At 32.1% G+C, this 24,868-nt stretch overlaps 2 protein-coding genes, 1 long non-coding RNA gene and 2 pseudogenes across 3 annotated transcripts; 3 read left to right on the top strand and 2 right to left on the bottom strand.

Annotated features, from left to right (window-relative positions):
* The first annotated feature begins 7,704 nt into the window (after positions 1 to 7,704).
* Positions 7,705 to 10,639, top strand: LOC125865572 (uncharacterized). The gene is made up of 3 exons (XM_049545774.1): positions 7,705 to 7,901; positions 8,623 to 8,728; positions 10,324 to 10,639. The coding sequence occupies exons 1-3, from the start codon at positions 7,869 to 7,871 to the stop codon at positions 10,500 to 10,502; spliced, it is 318 nt and encodes a 105-aa protein (XP_049401731.1). The 5' UTR covers positions 7,705 to 7,868; the 3' UTR covers positions 10,503 to 10,639.
* A 1,220-nt stretch (positions 10,640 to 11,859) lies between these two features.
* LOC125864546 (protein SLOW GREEN 1, chloroplastic-like) lies at positions 11,860 to 13,003 on the top strand. The gene has a single exon (XM_049544562.1). The coding sequence runs from the start codon at positions 11,968 to 11,970 to the stop codon at positions 13,000 to 13,002; it is 1,035 nt and encodes a 344-aa protein (XP_049400519.1). The 5' UTR covers positions 11,860 to 11,967; the 3' UTR covers position 13,003.
* A 691-nt stretch (positions 13,004 to 13,694) lies between these two features.
* On the bottom strand, positions 13,695 to 15,851 carry LOC125864540 (premnaspirodiene oxygenase-like; annotated as a pseudogene).
* On the top strand, positions 13,951 to 22,141 carry LOC125864547 (uncharacterized). The gene is made up of 2 exons (XR_007446245.1): positions 13,951 to 14,093; positions 21,868 to 22,141. It is a non-coding gene; the product is annotated as an uncharacterized LOC125864547 (long non-coding RNA).
* Positions 21,702 to 23,312, bottom strand: LOC125864545 (premnaspirodiene oxygenase-like; annotated as a pseudogene).
* Positions 23,313 to 24,868: the final 1,556 nt, after the last annotated feature.

The raw sequence follows: 24,868 nt of genomic DNA, 5'->3' as shown, positions 1-24,868 counted from the left end.
CATTTTCTTGTAATATATATGTTTTTGCATTTTTAGGTTAAACTTATACTTTAAAACTTTTTTATATAAACTAAAAGTAAGAAACGGTGGGTCCAATCATCCTAGCCGTTGACCCACGGCTAGGGGTGGGTGTTCGATTTAATCAAATTTCGGTTCGATTCTTCGGTATTCGATTTTAGAAAAGTGTGCACCATATTTCAAACCAAACTAGATCGGTTCGGTTCGGTTTTTTCTACTTCGGTTCGGTTTAGTTCGGTGCTTTTAAATCGGTTTTTCGGTGTCAACAAAAATAAAGAGAGAATATGATAAAGTAACAATTGTTATTTAATTCAAACTTCAAAATAACAACTAACCATCTAACAATAGAAGGTAAAAGCATCAATTTGTTGTTCCCACTTCAAAGTAACAACATAAAATGATAAAATCATAAAGTAAAAAGTAGAAACACCAAGTTGCTGCTCAAACTTGAATTAAATTGAGTTTTGTTTAATTTAGACTTTAGGTCTTTAGGGTTTACTATTTTGTTATTAAGATTTTTGCTATTTAATTTTAGGATCTAAATATAAAAATTGAAATGGGCCAAGTAAAGTTAAAAATTAAGTAATATAATAAATACTTTTGAATTTATTTAATAAAACTTCGATTCTTCGATGCACCGTAGTTTCGGAAACCTTACACCGAACTCCGAACCGAAGAACCGAAATTCCGAAAAAAAAAAACCGACACTGAACTGAAACACCGAAGAACCGACACCAAAGAACCGATTTTTTTCGGTTCGATTCGGTTTTTCGGTATTTATGCCCACCCCTACCCACGGCTGGCAAAGTTGGCCATTTCAAAGCTCTTTGAAATGGTGGGTAGACTGACCCGACTTAATTCATCAAATTTTGAATTCTGAACGAATTGGATGAAACTTGAACGCCCATATAAACAATGCTACTATTAATGTATAAGATTCAGATGGAAAATTATGCAACACAACTGCGATAACCCTTATATTTACTTGAAACAAATGACATTTCAAAAAAAAATTATAATATATATTACGAAAGTTTGGATTTAGTAACAAATACACTCAATATGAGTATCTACTTGTTTTAATCCTGAAATGTGAGTGCATGTTATGAATCAGCCCGAGCCCAATAGGGATACCAACAAGGATAATTACACAAATAGATATTGAGCCGAGTAAAAGCAATCGGGCCAGGCTTTCACAAAGGATTATTTGGGATCCAAGCCCATTTACACTTTGTTAAAAAGGACCAGAAGTTAGAAGAAGGGGATGGCAAATTGTTGAGAAAATATCTAAGTCCTCTCATCCCCTTTCTATGGGTTCTTCTTCTCACCCCTTTCTTGTACTTGTGTTCTTCCATTTCTAGTTAGTTCTTAAATTCCTTTGTAATTTCAATTACGATTTAATGAAATAGACTTGTTGGTTGTTTGAATTTGAATTGAGTGATCTTGTTATTGGGTTTGTTACATTGGTGCTTTCATTAATGTACTCTAATGGAAGTTGTCGTTTTAGATCGATTTAATGGCAACACTGATCCAGAGGACTGGATTTCTAGGGCAGAACGATACTTCAATTTTCTGGGCTTCTCCGAAGAACACTGGCTGTCTCTTCCTTCCTTATATCTCGATGGTGAGGCCCTTGAGTGGTTCCGTTGGATGTTTCACAACAAACAATTTTTTGATTGGACCCATTTCAAGGAGAAGTTAGCCCTGCGTTTTCCGAAACGAACGTATGCAAAGTCTCCTGTGGTGGATGCTCAAATTTCCAATATTCTAGCTTTGCTTCAGAAGATCGAGAACAAATATTCAGTTACGTCTAAGCAGGTTCTAGTAGAAGATGTCGGGATTAGTGCTGCTACAATCCTTAGCAGAGAGATTTCTTTGGCCGAAGAAAACTCAAGCTGTGTTGATAATGTTGAAAGTCATGTGGACAATATGTTCGATGAAATGTCAACCGAAGTTTTCACCAAAGAAATACAAGAAACTTCTTTCGCCTCTAGTTTCGTAGCTGATTTGGACGATATTCAGTCACCTAGGGTGTTCGACGAATGTTTTCCTAGTTGTTGTCCCATAATAGTCGCAGAGGTGCAACCCGATACTCCAAACGATATGCTTGATGAAGAATCACCAGGCCCTAAACACAATGAAGCACAACTATTCGATGATTGTTCTCCAAAAGATATATCAAAGAGGTATGTCACTACTACTTTTCTAGATCGTGGCTCCAAAAAATCAAAAATTGAATTTGAGACCTTTGACAACATATATCTTGCTGAGTTGGAGAATAGCATTGCACAAAGTAACATGCCTTTGGATGAATTGATGCTTGTTGTGGAACATGGAAAATTTACTTGTGAATTTAGTACTCACAATATTTTGAGCCAATTTTCATTGGTTCCTGCTGCTGATATCTTTCTTATAACCGTTCCGGTAATTGCAATAGATATTTGTGTATGGGATCCCGGAATATGTTTAGAGTTCTTAGCTCTAACAAATTTTATAGAGAACATAGAGGAATTATTATTGTTGGGCTGTACTAGCAAGTTTTTCTTTAATGCAGATTCAAAATCAATGAGTAGAGTGTGGGATCCTGGACAAACATGGTATATGCATTGCTACTTGTCTAATGGGTTTTGTGTTATGTATAACTACATTGCATTTACATGTCCTTCAATCGCATATGAACTAGTCATCGATGAATTTTTTGATGTAAACCATGACATTTTGGTGGCCAACTTCGACCAACCATCAGTTTGACGACATAACATCAGAATTGATTTTGACATGGAACAAGTTGAGTCAAACCTTAAATTTGTTCCTTTGAAGGATAACCGGGAGTTTCTTCATTATAATTCTTTTCGCTCATTAGTTTACTTTGTGGGAAGTTCAACTAGAATTGTCCACTTAGACAAATGGTTTTCAGGGCAGATGCTTACGGATAATGTGCCTAGGCAGAACAATATGTTATGGCTGGGAAATTATGGGCTAAAAGAGGGGAAGTATGTTGCTTTAACTATGTTCCAAAATTTGGTGGAGGTCTGCCATAATGTTGGAGAGGGACTACAATTTAGTTTGCCTCTGTCTTGTATTCTTCCCATGTTAAGTTGGAGTGTGAGTGAGTATCATGCAAATTATGAAGTTGTTGTGGAACTTAATCATGCCAACGATGTTATCATTGCAGTCTTATTTATGATGTTCATTCCAAGTATATTGTGTTCTATGGGACATTTAGAGACACCACAAGTTTTTTTTTTCTCATCACAGTCATGACCAACTGAAAGTGAACTATGCTGCCACAACAAACAAAAATTGGTATGTAGCTCTTGACTTTTTTTAACAAGGAACTTGCTGATGATTTTGCTCACAAGAAACTTGTTGGTGCTTGTCATCAAATGCACTTCATGCATCTTGAAGTCACTGTAACTACACCTCGATTACCAACGCTTTTGTTGGTACGATTTCTTGACTTGAACCTTGAGGACAAGGTTCTTATTGAGGATGGGAGTATTGTTATGAATCAGCCCGAGCCCAATAGGGATACCAACAAGGATAATTACACAAGTAGATATTGAGCCGAGTAAAAGCAATCGGGCCAGGCTTTCACAAAGGATTATTTGGGATCCAAGCCCATTTACACTTTGTTAAAAAGGACCAGAAGTTAGAAGAAGGGGATGGCAAATTGTTGAGAAAATATCTAAGTCCTCTCATCCCCTTTCTATGGGTTCTTCTTCTCACCCCTTTCTTGTACTTGTGTTCTTCCATTTCTAGTTAGTTCTTAAATTCCTTTGTAATTTCAATTACGATTTAATGAAATAGACTGGTTGGTTGTTTGAATTTGAATTGAGTGATCTTGTTATTGGGTTTATTACAGTGCATCTCATAAATATAGTAGCATACAAATACTTTCTGATGGAATAATTTATAGTGACGATACGAATGAATTTCATAAAATAAAGTGTCATATAATAATATAGATATAATGTATTTCGCCTAGGGGTGTGTATCGGTCGGTTCGGTTCGGTTATAAGTATTATCGGTTCGGTTTATCGATTTTTAAATATGCTAAACCGATAACCAAACCAATAAGATATTTGTTATCGGTTTTCGGTTTATCGGTTTTAGGTCTTTAACGGTTCGGTTTTTGGTTTAACCAATAAGAAAATGCTTTCAAAAACAAATATATGACTTATCCAATAATTTTACGCGATACGCATACATCGAAATAATCATTCCAAACGGGACAACAAGGACCAACTTGTTGTATTTTGGTCATCACAACAAGGACTTGGTCAATTTTCGATCACCGTAATATATAAAACAAGGTCCCCTTTATGCAATAAAGAGAATCAAATAAAACCAAATCATAGACAAAAGTCAAAACAGTAGCAAATGAGGCCATGCTTATGGTAACTAAATGAAGTTCTTACGTTATTTTTCTAAAAGAAAAAACACAATCTGAATTCTTGACGTTAATCAAATTGCAGATATTTACAATCGTGCAAAAGCTAATATTAGTCAATTATAAACTAACTAAAGTAAATAAGTAATACCAAAAAGTAAAACCTAAAGGTTAAATAACTAAAAGTAGAGAGGAGAGTTAATTGTTAAGTAGTGCTAATTATTGCGTAGGGTTTTTATATTTTAAGTCTAATATACTACTAATTATATTAATATTTTTTGTTTAATATATTATATATATGTATAACTAAAAATTAAAATAGTAAATTATTATATTCTTAATGGGTTATCGGTTAACCCAATAACCCAATATTAAAAACCAATAACTAACCGATAACCCAATAATTTTTTTTTGTAAAACCATTAAATAACCGTTAACCCAATAACCCAATAACAATAAACCAATAACACTTTTTTCGGTTCGGTTTATCGGTCATTTCGGTTTTTGCACACCCCTAATTTCGCCTAAGCAAGAGTACAATATATTCTACTATCTTTATAAAATAAATTGCTACTACATTTTATAAAGGGAAAAAGGACGAATATACCCCTGAACTTTGATAAATGGTACGTCTATACCCTCTGTTATACTTTTCGTCCGTCTCAACCCTTGCCGTCGAATAATCGGTGCACATTTGCCCCTCCCACTAACGGCACCCTCTTTGTGTACACGTGGCGAAATCCTAAGCCACTACCCGATTGACCAACTTTTTTAACCCAAATTCTAAGAACCTGCCCCATAACCCAATAAATCCACCCAATTTGTGGGTAAAATATACCTTCTAAAATCTGAAGAACCCACCCCATAACCCAATAAATCACCCGATTTGTGGGTAAAATATACTCTCTAAAATCTAAAGAAAAGACTCAAATCCTAAATCATTTTCGTTCATCTCACAAACCCTAACCTAATTCATCAGATTTTAGAGAGTTCATCGGTGCAATTGTTGCCTCAAATGCCGGTGATTTCTTAGAAACACACATCAGTGTATCATTTTGTCCAGCCTCGTCCTTAAATGCAGTCAAAGGGTTAGAGGATTCATAAGCTAAAGTTGGATGTCTGCTGCTGCTGCTTGTGGTGCCCAGATGCGAAAGTTGATGCATGTTTTTGTTGCTTTTGTTAGTGAAGATGTTAATGAATTGGAGTCTTTTTCGACAAATTTTACTAATTATTGAGTTTAATTTTCCACACTGCTAGCGTTGTAACCGTAAGGAGCACTATCCGAAGGCTTAGGGAGCAGACAGAGAGCTAGTCATTTAGCTGCTAGCTAATTTAAAGTTGAAATTGATATAGTTTCACTGTTTGATATCTTGGTTTTGCATTGAAAGAGTTGTATTGTCTACTGTTTTTGAAAATTTTGATTTAGCCTAAGCATTGGAACAATATTCCCAGTGTGACTTATCCCAGATCTTATTTTCTCTATCTTATCAAGTTGAAGTTTAATGGAAAAAAAAATTGAGTTTAATTTTCTTAATTATTGAGTGTAAATTTTACTAATTATTGAGTTTAAAATCTAAAGAAAAGACCCAAATTTTAAATTTTAGAAGGTATATTTTACCCACAAATTGGGTGGGTTTATTGGGTTATGGGGCGGGTTCTTAGAATTTGGGTTAAAAAAGTTGGTCAACCGGGTAGTGGCTTAGGATTTCTCCACGTGTACACAAAGAGGGTGCCGTTAGTGGGAGGGGCAAATGTGCACCGGTTATTGGACGGCAAGGATTGAGACGGACGAAAAGTATAACGGAGGGTATAGACGTACCATTTATCAAAGTTCGGGGGTATATTTGTCCTTTTTCCCTTTTATAAATACACAAATTATCGCTATATTGGATAATTAGGGGGGGAAATTATTGCAATTTACCGTTTTTATATAAGCCTAGGGGGTTGTTTGGTAAGATGCATTAGAATTTAGAATAAATAATATGTGTGTTAGTTTTGTGTTGGGATTGTTTGATAGAGTGTATAAAAGTAGTATCAAATATGTAGTATTAGTAACATTAACATTAGTAATGTTGATATTAGTTATATTTACATTTGTTTTGGTGAGATTAATTTTTATGCATTGTTTGATTTGATGCATTAAGAATAATATACATTGCATAATTTTTAAAGAAAAAATTTGTTACAAAATTGCCTTCCACAAATACAATGGAAAGAACTTGGGAAAGATTTTGAGGGGGAAATGCATTATTAACCATGTTAATAAATGCATTAAAATTCTTTGCATGGCAAATACTTTGATTTTTCATGTAATAGTTATACATAACGTATCACCAAATAGAGTGTACTGCTAATACAGTACATGTTATTTTCAATACACCAAATAAATATTGCATAAAAAAAGGACAAATTATGCAAAATGTCAACCCATAAGTTTCACTTAATATATTTTTAGCCCAGTTTAAATTTTTTTACCTAAAATGACCATTCGACCATAACATTTTCCAAGAAAGGGGCCAACAACTCTTTATTTTGCGTCTTTTTTATTCTTCTTCATTCGTCTTGTTGTTCTTCTTTTTCGTCTTCTTCTTCTTTTTCGTTGTTTCTCCTTCTTCTTTAATTTAAAATTTGACGCACCTCAAACGTAAATCGTCTGTAGCGAATTATATATGAAATATTGAGAGGATTTAATATCTATGATTTGTGACTGTTTAAAAGTGATTTTGAGTTGGTTAAAATCGAAGAGTCAATAAATATTTTTTTATAGTTAAACCATAAATTCAACTTTTTGAGTATATCATAATATATAATCAGTGTATAACTCATAAATATGTAGCTATATTGTATAATTTATGTATACTTTTTATGAATTTTGACTATATGTTATAAACGAATTACTGTCTATCTCCATAAAATAATCTCAACATAACTAATACACGTGTAACTAATACCAAGTTTTACCAAACAACCCCTTTAACGGTCCACCACTGTGCTTGACGCGTGGCTTGGTGTGGGCTTTCTCTTTCTTGCGGGCCCCAAATAACTTATAGTAGTTTTTTTGGGCCGCCCACTGCATTGTGGGCCTATTTTCACGTGGGCTTTGTTGACGTGGCAATCCAAAACAAATGCCTTAAAATAATCATTCGTAATCTCCATTCAACCAATCATCTCTCTCTTCCCACGTGGGACTTATAAAATAACGTAAAATATTACTATATCTTTTTTATATATATATAAAATAATAAATAATAATAAAAAAACAAATTTCCATCGTTGTTTTTCTCTATAAAGTCTTCGATCCAAATGCAAATTAATTAGTTGTAATTTTTTTTTTAATTGAAATCTATAGTCTTTTCTTCTTCTTCTTCTTTCTTCTAGTGTTTAGTTTCTTCTACTATTCATAAAATTTAGCAAAAATAAGTGGTTATTTTGATTGGAATTCTTTGAAGTATATACAATGGGTGATTCTTCAGCTCAATACATCCACTTGGTAAGTATAGTATATTGGTTATATCTTCTTCTTATTTTAGTATTTCTTTTTATTTCTTTAGTTTCTTTTAGACGTTTTTTATTGAAAACAACATTTCTGCCTCAATATAGAAGGGTAAAGTTTGTATATATATCAGCTTTTTCAGAGTTTATTGGTAAAACTATGTTGTTGTTGTTATTATTGTTCCTTCTTGGGTTTGGTACGATTAGATATTGATTGTCAAGATGAAGTTAGAATTTTAAATTTATGATTTGTCTCAATGATCTACAACAATAACACATTCTCTCAATGATTTTGGAAAAGTTAATTTAGTGAGTTTTAAATAAGTTATTTATATATTATACAATACTTTTAATGTAAATAGAAAAGTTAACTTATTGAGTATTAAATAAATTATTTACCTATTTTCCATAATGTTTTTTAAATGTAAATATAGAGTTGGAACCTTTGTAATTGAGTTTTTCCTAATTCTAACTTTCGCCTCTATTGATGACATCAAGTTATTATGAGGAAATTAATATTGGATAAATGAAATGATCACGGTACTAGAGTTTAACTTACACATTTGACAGAATCTAATAAATTTATTTAAAATTTTGTATTTATCTTTAAAAGTTTACTTAGTAATTAATATATATATATATATATATATATATATTCAAATTATTTCATTTTAAAATTTTTTATAAGTAAATTAAAATTCTCGCTCGATCTCGTGCAGGTGCATCACTTAATTGAAGAGTGTTTATTGTTCAACATGAGCAGAGAGGAATGCATGGAAGCACTTTCCAAACATGCAAATATTCAGCCAGTTATCACATCCACAGGTTTTTTTTTTTAAAATAATAATAATTAATTTTAGATATTAAATTTACATTGATAATGTGAATTTATATATAGCCGATTCTAACTTATTATTTCTTTTGTCCAATATGTAGTAGCCAGACTCACATCTTGAGTAATTATTTTGTTTACTTTTGTTGTTGTTTTCTCGATGATTTTACTAAGAATCTTTAATGACTAAAACTGACAAAAAAAAATTTAACTTGGAAAGGGTAATTTTAGTTGCTTCTATTTTTTCGTTTGTAATTTTATTATTTAATTATAAATGGATTGGTTTGTTATGCAGTTGCCTGTTTGACCAAATTTTGAAAGGCGAAGGTATATATTTTTCAAAAAGAATTTTATTTTTATGTAATTTAATATTTAACGTATATTTTGCAAATACTGACAAATACAAATTAGTAATATAAGAATTTTTTCAAATGATTTAACAGAACACAAATTTACATTTCTACTACAGTAATGAATTCGTTAAATCTTTTAAGTCCAATAAATCTTTCAAATACTGATTTTACATCATTTTCAAAAATAACATCAAGTTGAAAAGGATACAGCTAATTGAAATATTTCATTGTCTTATTTAACATTTAAAAAAAACGTGAAAATATTGACTTTGGAGGAGCAAATAGTTGAGTGAACAAAACGAGATCTAGAGTGAAATAAATAAGATATTTTTTTCCTTATTAACTAAAAAAGCCTCGAATTCAAGATTTGAGTATGATATTTTTTTTTTAGATATTAAGGAGCGTTTTTCTTTTAAACGAGTATATCACATGAATTTGAATTACTCAGACTACAATATGAATCGATATGAAAACAACAAAGCATGCATGCGCATGTATCATGCCTAAAATATGGATAGTGTCATAGAGATATAATTGTTAATTCAAGTTTTTATTTATATTTGTAAGTTATTTTTATTTGTATGGATTGAAACATTCTCTGCTCACTTTTTCCTATTATATATCGATATTAATAAGTGTTTTTTTACTTGTATACACTATCATTTTTAATTATATAATTCTATCAAGAAAAAGTGAATTCTATTTAACCTGTGACTTTAATATTGGATCTATGTGCCACCACATTATAAAGGCCGTCCCACCAAACCCATGATATTTTTTTAATTATAAAGAAACTATATATAGGAGGAGGGAGAGGGATAACGGGGAGAGAATTATAAGACGGAGAATAAAAACATGTTATTTTTCTTCCTGTATTTTTGTGAAGCTGGCAATCATACATTGGGAAAAACATTAGTGTTAATTAGAAAAGGATTGTGTATATATTATTCTTAGAGTCGAACCTCCTTAATTTGTTGTGGAATTAATTATCAAATGATCATTATATTAGTGAAAATTGTGAAATAACACTCAACAACACGTAGAAGAATGTAATTTACATGCATAAAAGGAATTTACTCCATAATTTTTCTTAATTGACTGACCATTTGAACAATCAACTCGTCTCTGTATGATTTTCTTAATTCTTTATTGTTTGATTATTGTATTAGTTTATTTTCAATAAATTAATTAGAACATGTTTATTTAATTAATTAAATGTTATTTATATATAACAGTGTGGAAGGAGTTGGAGAAGGAGAACAAAGAGTTTTTTGAGTCATACAAGAAAAAAAACAAGGATGAAGAATCAACAACAACCAACAATAATAATAATATAGAATCCAAAGTGGAGATAACAAGACAAAGAATCCACAAGATGCTCTTGGATTCCTCCCTCTCTAAAGACAAACCATAGCACTAATTAATTATTAATTAGCTCATGTTTTTTTTAATCTTATTGTGTTCAAAATAATAAATTAGAAAATAGATGTAGTAAAAATAATTGACATGTTATTTGTGTGTTCTTAAGAAATTCAATCGATCTACTCATTATTAATTGACACATTATTTGCGCGATCTTATGAAATTCAATCGATCTTGTTTGCAATAAATTTTAAAGTAATAGAAAATAAATTGTAATCACAAATAAAATTTGAAGAAATATAATTTTATTGATCAAGATTGTGAGCACAATATTTTAATTTTATAGCTTTTTACACTTCAGATAGTAAAATAACGAATCACGAGTGAAAATTTAAAATAATGACAATTCAATAAAATTTATGATTTATCATATTGATTAATTATTATTTGTATGCAATTATTTTGACTCTCCCTCTCCCTAATTAATAGCATCAAATCGTTTTCCAAAACGGTACCGTGTCACTTCAATAGAAATTATGAATTGTTATAACAGTTTATCATAACCTGCTTAATTTAAAGATAATTTTAACCTTTTTTTTCATTAAACTTAAGAGGTAATCTTTAGCAAAATATCAAATGCAAGGATAGAATTTAAAATATCAGTAAAATTAGGGGGTTGTTTAATTGTTGATGAGGAAGAGACTTTTCATATTCTTCTCCTCCTTTTTCTTCTTCTAAGTGTGTATTTATGCACAAATATACTGGATATATCTATGCACATTTGATAGTGATTTATTTGATGAATGTATCAATGCATATTTAATACTAAATACATATATCTATACACAAATACACTGAATATATCACATTTTTGATACCAAATATATGTATCTATGCAAAATACGATGTATACATCATATATTTATTATCAGTTACATGTATCTATGCATAAAGCCATACACACACTGAACACATTAGTGTCCTCTCAAAACCAATTTATATTAAATACACTTAATACTTCAATACATATTTGATATTGTATACATGAAATTGGTACTGAATACTCTAGATATTTGATACTAGATATATTGCATGAAACTGAATTAAAATAAACTAAAAAGAATTTTAAATCAAATATACTGAATGAAATTGATTCTAATACATCGAACTAACATTTAAATACACTACATAAAGCGTGTAAGATACCTTATATCTTGATTACAACAAGAAAGAAGCAAGGTGTATCTTAGATACAATCGAGTTGCATGTCGAATACATTGTATATGACACCAAACTCAAATACGATTTTTAATTAAACAAACTATCGCAACTTTACGTAATTGTTCAAAAAAAGCCCAAACCATTAAAACCCTCACGAAGCCCAAATCATTTTCTCGGAATTGCCAACTTTTCTCGAGAATTGTGCCTGACCTCCATTGTCGCCGGAGCTCAACAGCTCTCACTCTCTTCTTAAGACCCCCACCCCCACCCCCACCCCCAAGGAGACCCATAACACCATGAACACGATAAACCCTTTTTCTGCTAAAACAATCCAAATTGACAAGAAAATCAACCATTCCCTTCATCACCATCGTCCAATTTTGTCTAAACCATTTTCTTCTCTCGGTTTTAGAACCCCATTGTTCCCCTCTTTCTTGCCCATCAAAGCCTCTTCTTCATTATCCTTTCAAAACCCAGAAACCCCAAAATCCATAAACCCTCAAAACCCGTTTTCTGTTCTGTTCTCAGTTCTCAAACCTGCAATTATTGCCACCATTACAGCTACTTCCCTTTTCTTAACGCGATTCTATTTTAACCCGAAGCCCGCATTTGCTGTGTCGCTTTCTTCTCCGCACACTACAGAGGCAAACGTAAAGGATTCAGCTTCTGACGAGGAAAATGAGAAGGCCCTCGAGAGTTTCTTGCTGTCGAACCCGAATGATGCCGATGCTCTGAGGAATTTGATGGAAATTCAGATAAAGAATCGGAAATTAGTCGATGCTATTAGCACTATTGACAAGTTGATTGAGCTAGAGCCAAATGAGACTGAATGGCCTTTGTTGAAATCCCATTTATATGTTTACAATGGTGAGCTTGAATTGGCCAAAATTGGATTCAGTGAGATATTAAAGAAAGAGCCTTTTCGTGTAGAGGCTTATCATGGGCTGGTGATGGTGGCGTCGCAAGAAGATTCAGTTGAAGAGTTGAAAGAAATAAAGAAAAAAGTTGAGGAGGGGATCAAAATGTGTGATAAGGAGAGTAAAAAGAGTGAAATGAGGGATTTTATGCTGTTGCTTGCACAAATTTGGGTAATTGAAAGTAAATATGAGGATGCGTTGAAGGTTTATCAGGAGTTAGTGAAGGAGGAGCCAAAGGATTTTAGGCCTTATTTGTGTCAAGGGATAATACATACTTTGTTGAGAAAGAAAGACGAGGCGGAGAAGAGTTTTGAGGAATATCGAAGATTAGTACCACAAGGCCACCCTTATGCTAGGTACTTTGATGATAATTTGATTGCAACAAAGCTCTTCTCTCAGAAAGTGGAGAGTTAAAGATATGGAGATTGAAGGCGGTGTACTTCAGTTTGATGATTGAGGTACGGTAAAATTTTGGCTACACTGTATGTTTTAGTTTATCTATGGTGTTTGCTTGTTAGATACTTACATTTACTTATCTCTTTGGTTTCAAGATGTAGGTAGTTTTATTGAGGTGTGGCAGTAAGTTTCAAATTGAGTCACTGGAAAAAAGGTTTCTAGTCGGGGGAGTGATGTTCCGGCTTTTCATTGTGTGTATTCTCAGTGACATGGTGTAGTAATCTTGTTAAGCAAAATTGAAAAGAGAATGAGACTTGTGACTTCTTTTTTTCTGTTTCCTAGTGAAATATCAATACTTGTGTTATGTGCTTATGTGTTGTGTAATAATGAAGTTAATCATGGCACCAGAGTTCAATATTAGTTGTATCTACTACATGAATTATGGATAGCCAACTGGAATAGTTGTTGCTCTTTTCATCCTGTTTAGGAGTGTTTATCTGTGTATATAAGAGTATTTTTTTCGTTTAAAGGATGTGCGAACAAAGTCTCACATCAATAGCTGAAAGGAAAAAGAAGCTACATATGAAGTGTAGGATATTCTTAATGATGTGAAGCCTTTTGGGAAAACCCGTACGGGCTTGATCCAAAGCAGACAATTCATTCTATGCGAATATCTTTGGGATGACTTAGCCTAATATAACACATTCAGACCAAAGAACAGTTCTTGTTATTTTGTGAATGCTTGAGCTTGTAGCATGCAAACTTGGCCCTGCATTTCCTGAAACTAGAGTACTAGACATGAACTGATATATATACACACACAAGCTTGAAACAAGCTGATTGCTCCAAGACATTATGCCCTTTTGCCTTTTTTTTTTCTTTTTTGGCACCTCACACAAGGACAGAAACACATGAAGAACCAAAAAAGAAAAAGAAGAAAGAAAAGAAGAGAAAAAGACCCTCACTCCTCACTGTTGTATCAACTTGTATCAAATATCATTATTGAGAAGGATAATAAGGAGTGGCAATCAAGTAAAGCTCACTCTTTCTTGCTGCAGTTATTGCAGAGAGCTCAGTCATGTCCACATCCTCTGGCTTTTGACCATCAGGTAATTTCCAATCAAAATGATAGAGCAGTTTGGCTAGTGGAAGATGAACATTGATCAAACCAAATGTAATTCCAGGACACACATTCTCCTTCCGGCACCAAAAGGAAGATACTCAAAGTTATCCCCATGAAATCCACAGAGCTCTGCTCGAATCTCTCAGGTATAAAGCTTTCCGCATCTTCCCAATACTTTGGGTCCCTTCCCATCGACCAAACATTAATCATGACTCTTGTTTTTAATGGGATGGTGTATCCGTTGATGTTTGTTTCTTCCCTGCATTCTCTGGGGGCTAAGAGAGGGAGTGGAGGATGAAGTCTGAAGGTTTCTTTAACAACTTGTTTTAGGTATTTCAATTCCTCAATAACATCCTCATCGAAAGTTTCTTTCCCTTTGAATGCTTCTCTTACTTCTGCTTGTGCCTTTTTTAACACCCTTGGGTTCCTCATCATTTCTGTCATAGCCCATGTTGCTGTTGTTGATGAAGTTTCTGTTCCCGCAGAGAACAAGTCCTACATTTCATTATTAATCAAAGAATAATTAACCTAAATTGGGCTGCAGTAAGTAGATCAAGAGGTCGTTCTGCTCCTTCCCAGTATGTATAATATACTTGTCAAAGTTGAAGGCATTTTTATAATGCCTAATTAATTATGTGTACGTCTGCTTACAAAAGAATGTTAAATACTTTTTTATATACAGTAGCTCAAAAATAAATTTAGAGATTTTCCCTATTATAAGTTTAAGAATACTTACAACCATAATTGCTTTGATGTTGTCATTGGTGATTGGGATTTTAAGTCCCCCACTCTCCATTAATCTTAGTAGAACATCAACTAAATCTTCACCTCCAAATGCACCATTTCCCTTTTTACCACTTGCAATATTCTTCTTGTGCTCATTGATAACATCCTCAACAATAGCATCAACATTTTTGTGAACTTTCAAGATTCTACTCCTCACTCCACTTAGTACATGGAGGATCTTGATTGAAGGGAAAATGTCAGCCAAACTAAATCCACCTGCCAATTCCAATAATTCCTTCACCATTCGAATGAATTTCTCGTGGTCTTTCAACAATTGATTCCCAAATGCTGCCTTACATGTAATTGAACTCGCGTACCATAAAATCCGTTCCGTAATGTTTATTGGCTCACCATGTGTCGATGACTGGATGAATTGCACGAGACGAGATGCCTCGTCGTGCCAGATGGAACTAAAGGACCGGACATTCTTGGCGGTGAGGAGTTCCATGACACATACTTTACGCATTTGTCTCCAGTATTCTCCGTAAGGACTAAACACAATGTCTGTGCTCTTGTAACATATTATGTCGATGGACATTAATTTAGGCCTCGATGCAAAAGCAAGGTCATGGGTTTTCAGTACCTCTCGCGCCATGTTCATAGAAGAAACTACGACCGTAGAAATTTCCCCTAGTTGTAGGTGCATGAGATGCCCATATTTTTTGCCCAAGTTTGTTAGTGCATGATGAGGAAGTCCACCTTCTAGTACCAAGTGATGGATACTTCCTAAGAAAGGCAATTTCCATGGTCCTGGAGGAAGTTTTTTGTTTAAGTTTCTTGATTTTTTCCATTCAACAAGTAGTAGATAGAGGAATGATAGGAAAAGAATTAAGAAAATGAAATTGAATGGAAATTGGAACTCCATTAGATAGCTAAAGCTAAGAGAGAGGTGTCTCTCAAATCTCAAGTTCAAAGCTTTGTTGTATAGGGCTATCTTTTGGCCTATCCTAATGCCAGAGGGAAATGATCCAAGTGTTAGGCTATCTTTTGGCCTATCCTTGAAGATATTTTCCTTAAAAATAAGTAGTTTTCTTATATAGTTTTTTTTTTTTAATATTTGAAAAGCAGAAAAAATGTAAAATCTAAACAAACACTATGAAATAAGATTGGGGCTGGCGGTGGGAAGGATTGAAATGTCGAAACTTGTTTTTTATGCTTTTATTAGAAAAACTTTTGTTTTTCAATTTTAGAGCGATAGGATTTTAATTACTTAATACTTAGCTTCTAACAAGATTCTGACATATATTACACATATCATATTTTCCAGCCACACGTAGAGCATCCAAGACGATCCGTATTGATTAATAGATCTTCGCGTCCTGCCATATATTGCATGACAAAATCTATTTGCCGATGCAGTGTCGGCTGCTAAAATATCTTTGGTTTTATTTGGAACAAACTACGAGCTATACATTACTCATGTTATTTCGTCAGCAGCATCGTAAGTTTGTGTCAGTAATATAATTCTAATAACATTTGATTACACTTTTTATGATATGTGATTCATATTTGGAGGTGCTACTATTTTTACGATAAAATGTTGATTTTCAAGCAATTTTTTTTCGTCTTTTATCAGTAAAACAAAAACAATATGCAAATATTGCAACCGTATTTCCTTTGTTCTTTAGATAAACAATATGTCAAGCTTTACATATTAATTACCCATTTCCAAATTAAAATTATATATCAATTAATATGAATATTATGATAAAATACTCTTATTAATTACTCTATTAATTTAAAATGCATACAAAATTTAAAGACGACAAATAAAATGAGTACAACTATAAATGACGGAAGAAAATATCTTTGATTTCATTTAGAATTTACTAAGAAAACATAATTAGTTTTATTTAAAATCTGTTAAAATATTATCTATTAACAATATATAAGTGAAAACAAGTTATCTATTAATATATATTATATTAATATATAAGTAAGAACAAGCCAACAACTAATGATCAAACAGACATATTGTCCATCAACGGTGTGTTTATCCACACTTATATATTAGTAGTGGAAGTGGATAGTGGATATTTGACTTTTAATGCATCAATAATGTCATCTTTTATGAGAAAATGATATAAATATTACTTTAACTATATGAGTAGGTCTAAAATGATCTCTTAACTATATACATTTAACGGATTTAGTCCTTTAATTATTTCAAAACTTATCAGCTTTGGTCCCTTCACTATACACTTACCGGTTTTAGTTCCTTAACTATAAACTTACCGATTTTAGTCCTTTAAATATTCAAAAACTTATCAGGTTTGATCTTTGTCCATTTTTTTAAATATAGCTTAGGTTTATATTAACGGAAATATTCGTGAAATTAAATATTTAGCCCATTTTTTAAGTTGTTTTCTATCTCCACCATTTTTTCTTCAAACTACTCTTGTGAAAAGAATAATAACGTCAATGATTCAAAATAAAATTAATGAGGAAGGAAGATATAAGTCCTAATTTTATTCAATAGAGGATAAAATTAAGCATATAATTGTTGTTAATGACTTGAATCCACACTTGAATATTCTAATAAGTGCAAATTTTATTTAATTTACTCAAATTTATTTACGTAAAATAAAATGAATAGAATAAAAAATGATCTATTTAAAAATTTTGCAAATCTACCGTTTTTATAAATTTCAATTTCTGAAAAATTAAACAAATTTCGTTCAATGAAGTCGTTGGAGTACAAACTTTGAATTTTACGGGTAATAATTTTTTTCTTTTTATAATAAAGTTAAGCATATTCAAGTCATTAGTAGCAATAATATGCTTCATTTTATCCTCTGTTGAATAAAATTATGACTTACATTTTCTTTCCTCGTGAATTTTATTTTAAATCATTGAGGTTAAGGTTCTTCGCATAAGGTTAATTTGAAGAAAAAGTAACGGAGAGAGACAAATAATAGAAAAAAATGCTAAAGGATTTAATTTCTCGAGGCATGAATTCCGTTAATATAAGCCTAAGCTATTTGTATTAAGAAAATGGACAAAGACCAAACCTGATAAGTTTTTGAGTACTTAAATGACTAAAATCGGTAAGTTTATAGTTAAGAGACTAAAATCGGTAAGTGTATAGTTAAGGGACCAAAGCTGATAAGTTTTTAAATAGTTAAAAAACTAAATCCGTTAAGTGTATAGTTAAGAGACCATTTTAGACATACTCCTATAGCTAAGGGACTATTTATGTCATTTTCTCCATATTTTCTTGGGAAAAGGGTTCAAAATATATACAAACTTTGACCAAATTTGCTGTTACACACTCCAACTTTGCGGGGTCCTATGATCCCCTAAACTATTTTTTAGTGTATTATTGAGGGTATTATCAACTTAGCTGGATGAGCAAGTGGCGACGTGGCAGCCTGTTTGCCAAGCGCGTGTAGGGGTGTTCACGGGTTGGTTATTGGTCAAAACCAAAACCAAACCAACTTAATCGGTTTTAAAATTATCAAAACCAAACCAAACCTAATATTATATAGTTGTTATCGGTTTCAGTTTCGATTCGGTTCGGTTATTCGGTTATTAACCATATACATAAAATTAAAAGAAATAATTTATTCAAAACGTGAAAAAAGTGACAATAATCCATTCAAAACGAAAAAATAGTTAGAATGACTGACATTACAAAACTTTCAATAATTGAATTTACTATGAATAAAACTTTAAAATTCACTAGTTTTGTCCTAGAAGAAAGAGACATTGACAGTTTTAGTCCCACAAAGAATTGTCATAGACACTCATAAACATGAAACTAATAAGATAAATGTTTTTACCTTGGACATTTTTACTTTCATAAGTAAATTATAATTTTTTTTTGATGAATACATATATAAGATTTTTAAAATTATTTATAAAATAGTATATTATGTATGTATAATAATAAAATTTATGTGTATTATTTATCGGTTTGGTTAAGTTATTTCTTCGATTTTTTTCAAACAAAACCATAACCAAACCAAATACTATCAATTTTTAAAAAATCTAAAACCAAACCAAACCAAATCCTAAATAAAATCGATTCATTTAATCGGTTTGGTTCGATTTTTCGATTTGAATCGGTTTTTATCCAAACCGTGAACACCCCTAGGCGCGTGTGTGCCACTTATTGGATAAAAAGTTGGGTTTGACCTTTAAAAGAGGAAATAATTCCACTTCAAAATAATACGGGGGGGTCATAGGACCCCCGCAAAGTTGGAGTGTGTAACAACAAATTTGGTGAAAGTTTGTATCTGTTTTGAACCCTTTTCCCTCTTTTCTTATAAAGAAAATACATCAAATCACATTTAAACTTGACAACAAAAGTTACTTTGACACTTTAATTATACTGATATTTATTTATCCCTTAACAAATTTTAAATGAATTAAATACTGCCTTAGGGGGTGACGTGATAGAGAGAGTGAACCCACTCTCCTAAAAGCGTGTGAAGAAAGAAAAAAGAAAAACTGAAATTACAAGATTATATGTGTCATTTTTTTATTAGCCAACACATAAATAATATTTTTAATCCTTTTTTCTTAATATATTAACTTTTTTAAAATATGTGAATTTTCTTATAGAGATAATGGAATTTATGAGTCCCATTTTAAATAAAATTTTAACTTTTTTCTCTTTAATTGTTATTGACATCGATTTTAAGAAATTCAGTACTAACATCATTGTTACAGCCATTAATTCCACAACATCCACTACCAATAGCAATAATAATGGAGAAGAATGGAGCGATGAGGAATACACATTCCTAAAGAAATCGATTTTACAATATCTACATCGATTCACAATCAATACCCATTAAGAACACACGTTCATAGATCCATATTTTTAATTAATGTTCTTGCAGCTTCAATCTCACCAATAAAATTAGTGAATGAAGATCGTATAAGAAAATTGAAAGACCCATATTTTTTGCATCACTAAATAATAGAAGCTCAAAATATTGGTTATAACTTAAAATTCAAGAAAAAATACATTTATAAAATGTAAGCATCAAGATTTTACTTATGATTATTGGTAGAAATTTTGTTGATAAAATGTATGTAGCTTGAGACTATAGCTAAAGAAACTATCGTTGAAAGAAATTAGATTCAATTTTTGGTTGGCATTGTTGAAATGATTATCTTCAATTTTTTACTGCCATTACTGAGGATTTACCTCCAATTTGGTACTGATGATAAAGCTCTTTGTTAAATAAATGAGCCAACATAATTTTTGAAATTAATTAGTTTAGTGTATATAAGTTAAAAAAAATATATATTTAAAGAAAGCGAAAAAATGGTGAATAAACAGTAAGAAATAAAAAATTAATGACGTGGTGCTTACATGGCTATGACATCATGCTAATATTGCTATGACATGACGGGTGAGAGTAGTATTTTAATCTGAGGGTGGTATTTAATTCAATTGAAAGTTGTTAAGAGGGTGAATAAATGCCCGTATAGTCAAAATGCTAAAGTGAATTTTGTTACCAAATTCAGGGTGATTTAATGTATCTTCTCTGAATAAATCATGACATAATACTAGAGTACATGATTTCAGTGGGGCTACCTCTAAAGCGGCAACTATATATTATTCCATTTGTCTCATTTTATGTGACACTAATTTCTTTTTAATACATCTAAAAAATGTCACCTTACTATAATTAGAAATATTTCAACTTTAAAATTTCTCTTCTAACCTTAATGAAATGATTTTCGGCCATACAACTATCTAAGGATAGTTTTAAGAGCAACTTTCACCGTTCACATATAGCAAACATAAAAATCATATTCGTATGTTATAGCTATAGTTTGCATAATTGGAGCTTTTGATTTGTATCATTCGCTAGATACATCCAATTTTATACAAATTGTTCAGTTTTGTATAAATTCATTTATACATTGGAATTTGTATGACAAGATATGTATTTGTATAATTATAAGTGTATAAGATAAAAGTCTATGTATTTGTATTTGTATATATACTTTTCTCTCGCTTTATACAAACACAAACGCATTTTATACATTTGTATACCGAATATATAATTGTACCGAAAATGGCTAATTGTATACCGAATCAGATGGCAAAAAAATGGGATGTTTGCTGCGAATTACAAATAAAATAAACTACGGCTATAACATTTAATTTGAATTAATAGTTTGCTATTTCATACAATTTTCCCTAGTTTTAAACCACAAGTTTCAAAAGTCTTCATTTTTTCTTAAATATTGCCAAGTCAAATAGTGCCAAATAAAATGGAATGGAGGAAATAAAGTATTTTGAAGCTGATTAGATCATATGTTTGAATATAATTGTTAAAAGACCTGTGATAACTTAGTTTGCCCATAAAATCCTTATCTACATGTCAACTAACTCGTTAATTTTGAGATTTGTTTTAATAAATAATTAGTTTAAAGGATGTGCGAATAAAGTCTCACATCAATAGCTGAAAGGAAAAAAAAGCTACATATGAAGTGTAGGATATTCTTAATGATGTGAAGCCTTTTTGGGGAAACCCGTACAGGCTTGATCCAAAGCATACAATTCATTCTATGCGAAAAGTATCTTTGGGATGACTTAGCCTAATATAACACATTCAAACCAAAGAACTTCATCAAAAAAAAAAAATAAACACATTCAAACCAAAGAACATTTCTTGTTATTTTGTGAATGCTTGAGCTTGTAGCATGCAAACTTAGCCATGCATTTCCTCTGTATATATATATATATATATAAAAAACACACACACAAGCTTGGAACAAGCTGATTGCTCAAAGACATTATGCCCTTTTGCCTATTGTTTTTTTGGGCACGGCACACAAGGACAGAAAGAAAAGAGGAGAAACAACCCTCACTGTTATATAAACTTGTATCAAACATCATTATTGAGAGGGATAATAAGGAGTGGCAATCAAGTAAAGCTCACTCTTTCTTGCTGCAGTTATTCCAGAAAGCTCAGTCATGTCCACATCCTCTGGCTTCTGACCATCAGGTAATTTCCAATCAAAATGATAGAGCAATTTGGCCAGTGGAAGATGAACATTGATCAAAGCAAATGTAATTCCAGGACACATTCTCCTTCCAGCACCAAAAGGAAGAAACTCAAAGTTATTCCCCATGAAATCTACTGAGCTCTGCTCGAATCTCTCAGGTATAAAGCTTTTCGCATCTTCCCAATACTTTGGGTCCCTTCCCATCGACCAAACATTAACCATGACTCTTGTTTTTAATGGGATGGTGTATCCGTTGATGTTTGTTTCTTCCCTGCATTCTCTGGGGGCTAAGAGAGGGACTGGAAGATGAAGTCTGAAGGTTTCTTTAACAACTTGTTTTAGGTATTTCAATTCCTCAATAACATCCTCATCAAAAGTTTCTTTCCCTTTGAATGCTTCTCTTACTTCTGCTTGTGCCTTTGCTAGTACACTTGGGTTCCTCATCATTTCTGTCATAGCCCATGTTGCTGTTGTTGATGAAGTTTCTGTTCCCGCAGAGAACAAGTCCTACATTTCATTATTAATCAAAGAAGAATTAACCTAAATTGGGCTGCAGTAAGTAGATCAAGAGGTCGTTCTGCTCCTTCCCAGTATGTATAATGTACTTGTCAAAGTTGAAGACATTTCTTTGATGCCTAATTAATTATGTGTATGTTTGCTTACAAAAGAATGTTAAATACTTTTTATATACAGTAGCTCAAAAATAAATTTAGAGATTTTCCCTATTATAAGTTTAAGAATACTTACAACCATAATTGCTTTGATGTTGTCATTGGTGATTGGGATTTTGAGTGACCCACTCTCCATTAATCTTAGTAGAACATCAATTAAATCTTCACCTCCAAATGCACCATTTCCCTTTTTACCACTTGCAATATTCTTCTTGTGCTCATTGATAACATCCTCAACAATAGCATCAACATTTTTGTGAACTTTCAAGATTCTACTCCTTACTCCACTTAGTACATGGAGGATCTTGATTGAAGGGAAAATGTCAGCCAAACTAAATCCACCTGCCAATTCCAATAATTCATTCACCATTCGAATGAATTTCTCGTGATCTTTCAACAATTGATTCCCAAATGCTGCTTTACATGTGATTGAGCTCTGGTAACATAAAATCCGTTCCGTAACATTTATTGGCTCGCCACATGTCGATGACTGGATGAATTGCACGAGGCGAGATGCCTCGTCCTGCCTGATGGAACTAAAGGACCGGACATTCTTGGCGGTGAGGAGTTCCATGACACATACTTTACGCATTTGTCATCCAGTATTCACCATAAGGAGTAAATGCGATGTCCGTGCTCTTGTAACATATTATGTCGACGGATGCTAATTTAGGCCTCGATGCAAAAGCAAGGTCATGAGTTTTCAGTACCTCCTGGGCCATGTCCATAGATGAAACTACAACTGTAGAAATTTCCCCTAGTTGTAGGTGCATGAGAGGCCCATATTTTTTGCCCAAGTTTGTTAGTGCATGATGAGGAAGTCCACCTTCTAGTACCAAAGTGATGGATACTTCCTATGAAAGGCAATTTCCATGGTCCTGGAGGAAGTTTTTTGTTTAAGTTTCTTGATTTTTTCCATTCAACAAGTAGTAGATAGAGGAATGATAGGAAAAGAAATAAGAAAATGAAATTGAATGGAAATTGGAACTCCATTAGATAGCTAAAGCTAAGAGAGGGGTGTCTCTCAAGTTGTATAGGGCAATCTTTTGGCCTACTATATATATTATCCTAATGCCAGAGAGAAATGATCCAAGGGTAAGGGCGTGTTTGGTACGAAGGAACATGTTTTTCACAAAAAAAAATTTCTAAAAATCAAATAGTTTTCTTACTTATTTTCTGATATTTGATAAGTAAAAAATATTGTAAGATCCAGCCAAACACTATGAGGTAAGATTGGATTAAAATGCTATTTATGAAACTTGTTTTTCCGTTTATATTAGGAAAGCCATTTTTCCAATTTTAGAGAGCAACAGGATCCTAATATATATTACACAGATATCATATTTCATCTTCGTGTCTTAGCCACATAATGCATGATAGAAAGTAGAAGCGGCCAGCTGCTAAAACAGTATAAACTTTGGTTTTATTTGAAACAAACTACGAGCTGTACATTACTCATATTTTTTTGTCGGCCACACTGTCCGATATTTTCAGAACTTGCATCTCTATGTTTTTCTTTTGAAAAGTAAATAAATTTGTGAATATAAATACTTGATAATTCAAGTAGAAAACTTGCAAAAAATAAAAACAATATAATACTATGTTTTTGACCATTATTTCCTTTTTTTTTTTAAATTACAAATTCAATTAATTTTTTTAATTATCTCCGTGGAGTGTCATTCAACACTATTTTTAAACAAAAAAAGAGTGTACTCCACATATCATTAGATACTAATCGAGGTATGTTTTGATAAATTGTTAATGGTAATTGAGATAAAAAATGCATATACCTGATAATTAAATACTTCAAATATGTTCTTTTTTACTATCATCTCATTTGATAAAAAATGGAACAACTGGAGCAGGAGGTATTTGTAGAGACGCGCTGAAGCTAAAGCTGTGCTACAGGGTCCGAAATGGTGTTCATATATAGGTCGATGTGAGTTGATTATTGATCAAAATTTAAATTAAATTGATTTAATTAATTTTTAAATTATTAAAATCAATAATTGACATATTAATTATTCGTGTAGTGGACAACATGTGCAAGAAAATAAATACTTAGTTTCAATTTATTTCTCTTACTTCGTTTTTGATACATACAAGCTCAAATAGTTTTAGAGATTTTCCCTTTAAGTTTAAGAATACTTACAACCATAATTGCTTTGATGTTATCATTGGTGATTGGGATTTTGAGTTCCCCACTCTCCATTTATCTTAGAAGAACATCAATTAAATCTTCACCTCCAAATGCACCATTTCCCTTTTTACCACTTGCAATATTCTTCTTGTGCTCATTGATAACATCCTCAACAATAGCATCAACATT

This window comes from Solanum stenotomum, chromosome 5 (genome assembly GCF_019186545.1).
Source record: "Solanum stenotomum isolate F172 chromosome 5, ASM1918654v1, whole genome shotgun sequence".
Lineage (NCBI taxonomy): Eukaryota > Viridiplantae > Streptophyta > Magnoliopsida > Solanales > Solanaceae > Solanum > Solanum stenotomum.
This window is presented reverse-complemented; position numbering and strand designations above follow the sequence as displayed.

Excerpts from the sequence above, each read along its gene's own strand:
- LOC125864546 (XM_049544562.1), top strand. The coding sequence starts at position 11,968 with ATGAACACGATAAACCCTTTTTCTGCTAAAACAATCCAAATTGACAAG.
- LOC125865572 (XM_049545774.1), top strand. The coding sequence starts at position 7,869 with ATGGGTGATTCTTCAGCTCAATACATCCACTTG. Across the intron at positions 7,902-8,622 it reads CAGCTCAATACATCCACTTG|GTGCATCACTTAATTGAAGA; the intron begins GTAAGTATAGTA and ends GATCTCGTGCAG. Across the intron at positions 8,729-10,323 it reads GCCAGTTATCACATCCACAG|TGTGGAAGGAGTTGGAGAAG; the intron begins GTTTTTTTTTTT and ends TATATATAACAG.